This window comes from Montipora foliosa, unplaced genomic scaffold (assembly GCF_036669935.1).
Source record: "Montipora foliosa isolate CH-2021 unplaced genomic scaffold, ASM3666993v2 scaffold_390, whole genome shotgun sequence".
Taxonomy (NCBI): Eukaryota; Metazoa; Cnidaria; class Anthozoa; order Scleractinia; family Acroporidae; genus Montipora; species Montipora foliosa.
Genome location: NW_027179690.1, coordinates 632,501 through 642,500, shown reverse-complemented (window position 1 = coordinate 642,500; position 10,000 = coordinate 632,501). Strand labels below are relative to the sequence as shown.

The 10,000-nt window shown below is 38.2% G+C and overlaps 2 protein-coding genes across 5 annotated transcripts in view; one reads left to right on the top strand and one right to left on the bottom strand.

Moving 5' to 3' along the window:
• The window catches only part of LOC137987831 (mediator of DNA damage checkpoint protein 1-like), a 98,669-nt gene extending 96,765 nt beyond the window's left edge, over nucleotides 1-1,904 (bottom strand). The window contains exon 1 of one of the 2 annotated variants that reach the window (XM_068833912.1): nucleotides 1,741-1,904. In XM_068833912.1, the coding sequence (XP_068690013.1) occupies nucleotides 1,741-1,833 (93 nt within the window). In that variant the 5' untranslated portion in view covers nucleotides 1,834-1,904. The remainder of the gene's footprint in view (nucleotides 1-1,740) is intronic. The other variant, XM_068833910.1, reaches the window with a different exon arrangement.
• Nucleotides 1,905-2,061: 157 nt separating this feature from the next.
• Nucleotides 2,062-10,000, top strand: part of LOC137987834 (uncharacterized) — a 15,564-nt gene continuing 7,625 nt past the window's right edge. The window contains exons 1-6 of one of the 3 annotated variants that reach the window (XM_068833917.1): nucleotides 2,062-2,173; nucleotides 2,978-3,086; nucleotides 6,345-6,466; nucleotides 6,881-6,972; nucleotides 8,023-8,128; nucleotides 8,372-8,554. The gene's annotated coding sequence lies outside the window, so the exon portion shown is untranslated. The remainder of the gene's footprint in view (nucleotides 2,174-2,977; nucleotides 3,087-6,344; nucleotides 6,467-6,880; nucleotides 6,973-8,022; nucleotides 8,129-8,371; nucleotides 8,555-10,000) is intronic. The other 2 variants (XM_068833918.1, XM_068833916.1) reach the window with 2 other exon arrangements.

The window sequence follows — 10,000 nt, the reverse complement described above, 5'->3', positions numbered from 1 at the left end:
TCACACCACTTGTGAATTTAATTGCAATCGGAAATGTAGAATGTGGAAATTTTCAAAACATGGAAAAACATACACAAAACTAAGACACAGCCAACAAAGACAACTCACACACAAACAAAAATTCGAAAGCGTACTTACCATGACTTTGGCAGCCCGGTTGCTAGATACACTTTCGCCACGAAAACTCCGAATTTTCTTCGTGATATTAAATAAACATTAAATATAGCAAACTATAAATCGATAAGTAGAGAAAATCTCCGTGGCATAAATATTATCCTGATCTAGGAATAAAGCACTGTTCAATTATAACTTAGAAGAGTTAAGCTTTAGGTAGATAAAATGACTTTAACCTGTCCGTTTCTTCCTTGTTATACAAAATTCTAGCCGGAACGCTCCATGGTATAAAGGCAAACTGAACTTCAGGCCTGGCTTTAAGTTCTTGGAGATAATTTTTCCTCAACTTTGACCGATCATCGCGTACAGATTTCGAAACATCATCTGAGATAAAGATCATAGACTCTTAATATTTCTTACCCTTTAACTTACTTGCCGCCACTTTGAGAAGATTAACTTTATCAGTGTACCGTAACAAGTACACGTTTGATCAGTGTACGGTAACAAGGACACGTGGATTGGTGTTGGCTTAATTGGCGTGTCTCGTTCTCAGATGGATTCCGTCTAAAGCTGCTTCTGTGTGCCCGCATCACTTCGATTTTTTTCTCCAACGCAAGAGTTCAACCTCAATAAAATCCTCCATCGAGGCGAGGTCTTTCTCGCTCCCCTCTAGAACGCCCCAAATGACCACGTTGTTTCTTTTGGAGCGGTTTTCTATAGGTCGTCCATTTTCTCCCTCAAAACCTCAACCTCCGTTCTGTCCGCTTTCAGCGACAACCTAGAATTGCACTCCTGAATTTCTATATCCGTCTCTTTAAAACTATTCTTCAAATCTTCTACATCCTTGATAATTGTACTTTGTGCCATCTCCAACTTGTTTAGTTTGCTCAGCATCTCATTCTTCGCTGTAATGAGGACGTCCATCTTCGCAAGAATGTCATCCAGCTTACGTGAAGAGTTGGCTGATTCACTCGTCATTTCATGTCTTCGCGCTTTAGACCTTGTATTTATACTCATAAATGAATCAAGCTGGAGAAAAGCTTAAACCATTTGCAATAAATTGCTAGAAAAGGAGGAAAATACGGAGAACTCGGAAAAGCCGTGCTACCCTCGTGGAGACGTCATGGGAATACCAGTCATGCACATCCTCCATAACTTCCTTTTTTGATTTTGTCCATTTTAACAAAAACCAAAAAAATCTGTGCGTAAGAAGTTACAAATATTTCACCTTTTATGCTCTCGTGCGACCAAAGTTTTCCTTTCTTAGACTAATATGTATCGTTTTTCAAGGTCTATTTCACCTAAGAAAAAGACATCAGCTGCAAAGGTTACTTTAGTTATCTTAGTTATGTTGAATTGAGTACGTTTACCTGATCTAAATTTCACTAATGTAGCTTTTTTATTGCTGACAGTTGTACATGTAAGCTAAGATCGGCTTAAGATAACGCAATTAAGCTTCTAAAAGTGCACCTCATGTACGTGGGAACATTTTGGCGCGAACGTCCTTAATTATAATAAGCTTGAGTGCTCTCAATTATTATGTGGGCAAATTTCACAACATCAACTGTCTGCATTTTCATGTACACACACAAATTTCGTACGTCTAAAATCAAATTTAAAAATTACCTCCTTTTTCCACGCCGGCGGTCTTTCCTCTTCGATAAGATCTTCTTCCTCTTCAGTGCTATCATAAATGGCTTGTGTTTGATCGAAATCCATTGCAGGTTGCAATTATATATTGCTTAGGTTTTAATACTGCAAATCAACGTACCAGTAAATCAGTTTTATCGAACTGTTTCAGCTTGCATTGGCACTTTCAAACAAATTGCAACCCAGTCCTACACATTTTTATAGAATTCCCGCGAAAAAGTAAAGTTGCGACGTTACCTATGACGTAGCATGGGTCCCCAACCCAGTCTCTCTTCGAGATAGGTGGTACCGTGACAGCAAAAAGTTTAGGAGAAATTTCTCTAGATTTTTTCGAAATGGTTAAGCTTACTAAGGTGCCTTTGCGGGATATTTTCCAACTTCTCGGGAATTGCATGGTTCGGATGCTATGGTGAGTATAAAGACAATATTTGAGAGGTTCATTTTATTTTTTATCATTGTAATTTTCTTTTACTTGCTTTTTGAAGAGAATTTGAGTGAACTCCAGCCTTGCCTAATGCCTTGCCTAGGAAACTGATTCTTGGGTTCCAGAAACACTGGAAACTATTTTTAAATTTCCTGGCAAAGCAGCATGCCTTCAGACCCCCTGAGAAAGCTCGCACCTTTGGCGCTCGCAAGGCGCTTACACTGCAAAAAAAATGTCACATCTGGTGCTTTCAGAAATGTGCCTGCTACTTAACAAAACTGTCGAAAACCCTGCACAAAGGTTTGTATCAAAAAAGGGTCACCGGAAGGTTTAAGGTTTAGGATTTATATACCGCACAATATCACAAAGTCTCGCGATCGTAGTGGTTCACATTATTCTTTCTCTAGGGTGAGATCGGATGTCAGCTTAGACCTGGTAACTCAGCTACAATAATTATAAAATGGTCTATTACCTCAGTAGGAGGTGGGTAGATAAGGTAACTTTTGTGTTGCTGGACAACATGAACCACCAGAAAGGTTAACAAAAGATAGGCAAGTCAATGGTAAGGAGTGGCTGAAATTTTTTTTGGGATCAATGCTCACAGAAAACAGAGAGCATTGAAAGGTCAGTGCAGAAAAAATTAGTGTTAACAACCCAATGGCATTGACCTCAACCTTTAGTCAGTCAATCTGGCAGAACTTTGGCTAGAACCGATATGAGCACATCTGACATTTTTCAGTGTGTCATGCTTGCATCTGGGTTATTCTGATGCTTGCTTTACTTTCACAGCACAAATCACCTGATTACTCTGCAGTTTATGTTGTTTTCCAAACGGACGGAGAAACTGGCGCAGAAGGTCATGGACTGACATTTACCCCTGGGCGAGGAAATGAATTAGGTACGTTACAATTCATTTAAGTTGACCTTACAATTAACTCATTGCCAATAATTATTGATGAGCTTGGGAATCGGTGCCTTAAAAGTTAGCAAGAAGGGCCTGTTGTGATCCAGGTACCCCAAGGTTGCAGGCCTAGCAACCCACAACCAGGAACCACCCTCAAAGCAGCCACTAATTATAACTGGTACCATCATACTAGAACATGGTCCAAAGAAAGAAACACTTACCTGACAAGATCATACTCGCTTCCACGACCAACTAGCCTTGTGACGTGAAGGGTGGGGCTCAATGAATGAACCACAACGAGTCACAAAAAATTATGACCTGCAAAGATGAGCAAAGATTGCACGCCCACGCACAAGCAAGCCCTGCTGGATTCCAGGTGCCCCCAAAATAAAAGCACACCCATTTTGCACAAAAAAGCTGCATGCATGCAGCATCGGCTTGAGATTAACCTTGCCTAAATTTCATGTAGCCTCATTTAAACACAATGACATCCTATAAAAGGTGAACTACAGAGCTCCATGAAGTTTGTGCAATAAAAATCTGTTCATATAAATATTTTTTTGTCCAGTCTTGACTAATGGTTGCTCATTTGTGAAGGTTTTACCAGACTCCCACTATAATAATTATTATGCTTAATAATTCTTGAGTACCCAAATAAGCATTTTTATTGCTTTACAGTTACTGTAGTGTATTGATTACCACAAACATCTTTTGATGACATTGATCTTTTATTCTCCCAATCTCTATTACAAAACCCAGGGGCTTCCAGATATGGTCAGAAATGCAAGTACTGTAATAAAGACCTTAAGATATATGCATACCGGTATAAGGGTACAGGAGGTAGTGTACCGTTACATGTAAAATGTTCAAGCATGTTAGCTATGTTGATTAAGATACCCGTAGAGTTAACACACAGGGATTGGTAATGAAAGAAATAAGTTTTTACTGAATTGTTTAATAAAGTCTATCAAATCCTTCCTTACAAATATTATTTTGTACTTAAAACGTCATAAAAGCTTATTCGTACTTTGTACTCGTAAGTATTCGTCTATGGGTAAACTGGTGTCTACCCCGGAAAAACGGTTGGGTGTACTGGGTAAGATCGACGACGCCATCGCAAAATGAAAAAAATATGGCACTACCCTTTTATACCCGTACACCAATTTCGGGGTATGTCATTTAAGGTCTCTAATTACTTACCGGTAATATAATGCTTGTAGATTTCAATTAGCGTCATGAAGTAGCCTGTTCCTGAGGCTCCCATATTGTAGAGAAAGAGAAAAAAAATGCATGCAAAAAAATGTGTGGTTCCAGAAAATATCCATACCCCCACCACGGAAGATCATTGGAAATTCCGAGGGAGAGGGGGGCTTAAAGGGCAGTAATTTCCAAGGGGTAGGGGGGTTTCGTGGGAAACTACTTTTCCAAAGGGTCACGAACCACATACAAAACACTGAAAGCAACATACGATCGATCTGAAGCACAAAAACACACTATCGGACGATGTTTTGAAACAAAAGTCAGTTTTGAGATAAAGTTAATACTATTAGCTTCAATGTTTCCATTTTTTTTCTTTGAGTTAGCAAGCGCTACAATCTCCCGAAGCTAAGAACAATGTGTTTTTCATTTGGGACGGATTCAAAACATTTAAAAAAAAATGGCAGTCTCAACTGGAGTCTCGTCCCCAGACTTCCAGCTTTGTCTCTTTTTCGTCTAACCAACACTTCCGTTTGTCTCTTTTTCGTCCAACCAACACTCCGGTTCACTTGAGTATCGCTTTTTGCTACCTTCGCATGCAGTAAACACATTTTTGTTAGGATTCATGTTTTTCTGGGGGTAGTAACTCATTGAAAATGCGATAAGACGCAAGTTCCCACCATTTCAACGCTTGCGTGCAACGACATTTTCTTTTTTGTGGGTGGCATTTAGACCACAGACAGGAACTGGGAGTCAAGTTTTCTCTTCTTTGAGTAAACGCAATTGGGGCCTCGGGAAACGATTGTTGAGGTTCAGTTTGTTATGTCAAACTGGAAATTCTAAAACAGGATCGAGTTTCACTACTCATTGGAGAAAGTAAATCGCGCCAAAAACAATAACAGTCGCCCTCTCGATTCCATCCGTGGCTCAAAGGCAAGCAACAGTGAGGCTGTGTGTCATTTACCGGAGAGAAAGACTGCTGCTGGAGAGTCAGTAAATTTGAAGACTGCACTTAAATCGCCATATCTAAGTTTACAAATAATTATGATAGATTATTTTGGCGTCAATAACTTTCTTCGTAAAACGATCGCCTTTGTGACGACGTTCATGAAACCTACCGCGTCAACATGTGTGGTCCCTAAATAAGAATCAACCTGAAGAAACTGACAAAATGTGTAGACAAAGGAACCTTGTAAGTTTCTGTTTTATTTACTATCGTTTGCGAAGTTGTCTAAGCGAGTGAAATGTTCTCATCGAAATTTGCACAAAAACGTGAAACAGTCGACGTCGTGCAACCCAAATGTTTAAGCTTTGCAAAGTTGATGGCAAAGAAGCTAAAAGTTTAGCTGGATAATGAGCTTAACAAAGCGTTATATTTTTCTAAAAGTTAACCTGAATCTTTACACTGTTGTAATAAACTTCTACTGCAATTACATAACTAATTCACTTTCTTTTTTATAAGTAAAAAAATTCTGGAAATTCCTGAGGGGAGGGGGGGTGATCAAAGACCCCTCTGGAACAGGAAATATCCTGGGGGGAGGGGGGGTGCAAATCAAAATGTCTTCCGTGGTGGGGGTATGGATATTTTCTGTAGCCGACTTCTCTGAGTGAAGTACACTGTAACTTTTGTTTAAGCTACCTTTTCTTTGGCTGTCAGTCCTTAATATTTTGAAAGCACCGATAATACCAGTATGCCATTCAGTGCATTCAAGTTATCTTAAGTTTACTACAGTATGTGTGAAATGAATGCTATCTGTGTGCGTCTGAGTGAGATTTCATATGTTGATATAGAACCTTTTGACTTGCAGTCCAACAAGACAAAGTAGTGGATCAAAAATGAAATTTGGAAGTTGGCCAAAAACTGCAACAAAAAGGCTGTGAAGAGCTTCATTTCTGGTCAGACTGGTTGTTAATTGATGTACACCAATTATGTTCATTTGAGAGGGTGTACTGCATGCTGTAATGCAAGTCAACTGTTTAAAGCCTTTCATCTTTTTGCCTGCGAACATTGAGCTCTTATTCAATCTTCAATAATAATTTTTATTTTTTGTTTAGTCTTGAGAAAGCTGCCAAAGTTTATGCTGAAGCATTAATTGGAAAAACAACTGAATTAAGAGATCTTCAGTGATTTTGGTAGAACTTGGCGAGAGTTGGCTCATGAAGACCAGATCAGATGGGTATGTTAGACGTCTTTGTTTGCTCATTCTTCTTGTCATTTTGCAAGTCATTGAACAAAAGACTCAAAAAGACTCAAGGCAATGGGAAGAAAACTATTCATTTCCCTGTATTTCATCCTTGGCTGTTAGCTTCAGTTTTAAGCTTTTTCTATAATAATTATTATATACAGGACCTTGGATATGCAATATAATGTAATTCCATAACTTATTGTACATGTAACTTTTTTTGCAAAAATTTAATATGGCCTACCAAGCCCAAATTAATTTACCACATGACAAATGCACAGCCTAAGGTCACCCTCTGTGAAGGACTTTTTTACAGTCATGTAGTTTATTTTGCAAGCTAAAAACTCCAAATTTAAAAGATTGTTTTGAAAAATTGTAAACTTTGAATTAAAGCTGACTTTCTTTCAGTTAAGCTTGGTCCAGAGAAAGGTGTCATTCACCTTGCTCTAGCAGCTGTTGTCAATGCTTTGTGGGACCTTTGGGCAAAGATGGAAAACAAGGTAATGAGATAATCAGCTGTGTGAAGTCTTAATTTGTTAGCTGTCACTTTAGCATAATTTGCAATGAAAAGGAACAATTTAATAAGAACTACACGGATAGCTTTGTGAACTTGGACTTTCCTGATGTACAAACAAAGAAAAAGAAAGACAGAAGAAATGTCAGCAAGATTATTATATCTTGTTTACAATAGGTTAGGGTGATGGCAATGATTCTCATTATGTTCACTAAGGCTTGTAAATGTTCGCTCATAAATTAAAGTGATCTCTCATAGTGAGACGTAACAGTTCACGGACTGACCCTTTCCGAAAACACTCAACATCTTTTTGTGTGGGTCTATGGTGAACAATGTGTGCATGTAGATCGTTTGAGAGTAATATACTGTACGTACACCGCATTCTTGCTTTATTAATACTTTCAATGATGCCATTTTTTTGCAATTGCCACATAATTATGCATGTTGGCTTAAACTTCACACATGCGCTGTAAAAGATGAATCAGCCTTTGCGCAATCATGCCAGGTGTATGCAGTTTTGTTAACTTCAGTTGATTTGTGTATGCACTAAGGTACAAGGTTGAGTAACCTGTTTGATAGGTAACCACAAGATTTCAAGTGCAATTTGGAATAAGTAAACAGGAGAAATTTTTTTCAAAGACGACCAAAATTGCACAAACCAGTAATTTTAATTTTACAACACTAATTACACTGCTTATTTCTTCCAAATGGCATGAGAAAAATTGTGTAATTTGCACTCAGTCTGGTATTACACTTTTTTGCCCTGGTGTTACACCTGAACTTCACAGCTCTTAAATTAGCTAATCAGAATCTTGTAATTTTTTCATGTATATTATTAGTGACTGGTTCACATGAAAAAACCCTGCTTTTGAAATTCCCAGGGTTTCATAACCAGTCCCTAGATTAACTATGAAATAGTCAAAGTGTTTTTCACTTGACTTTTACTTGTGTTTGTGATGGCAGCATCAAAATGTTCGGCCGTGGATTTATTTCTTGATAAATTAAATCTAAAGAAATATCGCAACAAATTTTACAGGCAGGGCTTTGAGAGGGCAATTGATCTATTCCTCTTGGGAGAAAACGACTTAGATCTGCTGAATATCGTTTTCGCGGAGGAAATAGGGCAAAGATTTTGTCTTCAGGTAAACTGTCACTTCTGTATTCATGAATACATTTGTCTGTATTGATATAACGAGCACAAACTGTTCATTATTTAAGGCAAACGGCAGTCGATCCTTTGAGGCATTCTGTCTTAAATGATACTTTTATTGCTTTTGGGGTCGAAGCGGTTTTTAACCTGATAAACTGAGGTCACTATCGAAATTGTGGTGTTTCTGTAAAAACTGAAACAAAATTTCACTTCTTATCCTGTTGTTACTCTGTAGCTAAGGACATAGCTATTCAGTGGTGGCTGGATGACGTAGAATTAGGCTGTTATACCACTGCATTCAGGAAGGAAGGAGTCAACTCTCTTTCTGATCTACAGAATCCTGAACTGGTTGATACACTAAGAACAATGACGCAGAAAATGCTACCAGAACATCGAAAGAGCTGATTTCAAAGGGAAGGCAAGTAATACTATTTCATGTTCTTTAACGTTTTGCATTATTTTCGTGAATGAAAACAATATTATTATTGTTTTGAGCAAATTTGCCCAATTTAACTTTGGTGCTGGGTTGCTCCGTCAAGGATGTCACCGTCGGGCTACACCTTCCAGTCACAATTACCGAGATCTGCAAACATCGTTATCTCTGCAATGTACATTATATTCTTCAAATTTATTTTTTGATGCATTCAATTCACTATTTTTGATAAGTAGACCTATTGTTCAAACTAAATAAATGGGATATTTCCCTTATGACGAAGGGGTTTTTTCTTAATACAGCCTTTGACTTGATTTACTTTCATTGTTCATTTCAGTTTACAGTGTCCCCAATTAGCGCTCCAGCACTAGAACGACTAGACACTTAAATAAAGTTCCTTTCCTTTCCTTTCCTTTCCTTTCCCTAAATGCCTCAGTCAGTCTACAAGCTTGAAGTAGTCTTGATTTTATTCTTGGGAAAGAGTACTGATGAAACACATCAATTGTCACTGCTTCGGTTCAAATTTGCAGAGGTCCAGATTCTTGGTTCACATCAGTTAAAATATTCGTATCTGCCTCTTCAAGTAACAAAATAAAATTGCAGAGGAAAAGACTAGTTAGAGCCAGTTTCAAGTCTTGAAAAGAACAAGAAAACTAAACAAAGAGATTTAAGAGTGAGTGATATCATCCAACCATTGGCACGAATAGGCTTCCAATCACGGATAGGGCATGAGGTTAAACTAGAGGATTCAGTGCCACATCTAGCAGAGACTCTACTACCGGTGTAACAGACTCCACTATTTAATTTATATGACTCGTTCTTTTATCCACTGCGGAGTCAAACGAGCCATTACCACAGGTCTCTAATGTGGCTCTGTCAGGGTAATTGCTTCTGGCATGATTTCGTTTATGAATATCCTTTTCTACATAAGGTCCGTAGCTCAGCAGCATTGTGCCAAAAACTCAAGAAAGACAACCAAACAACCGTCAAAATTTGCGATGAGTTAACCATTGAAGACGGGATCAATTCGAAGTCATGCCACAGCTTTGGTTAATAACGGTCAAATGTATTGGCTTCATAGAAGTGCCTTTGTGAATTTAGTTGGAATGCTGGCATTCAAATATTTAATATTTCTGAGTTACATAGTAGTTATAGTTGAAATCACGATGAAAGATTGAAGCTTGTCCTTGCACAATTTTGCCGCTTTTCTTGCGGTTTGTTCTATACTGGCACACAGCAGTGTTGTTTTGACTTGAGGGTATATCCTGGCTAACTTATTTTCCAAAAACGTAAGGCGTAGATTTTTTATTTCCAACATCAATTGCTTTATCCTTGTAAGTGTATGGTCATCAAAGTGTTACAATATTTTAGCTGCGACTAACAGGAAGGGTGCGAGTTAGAGCACTTCAGTTTTCAAAGTTTTGTCCTTCC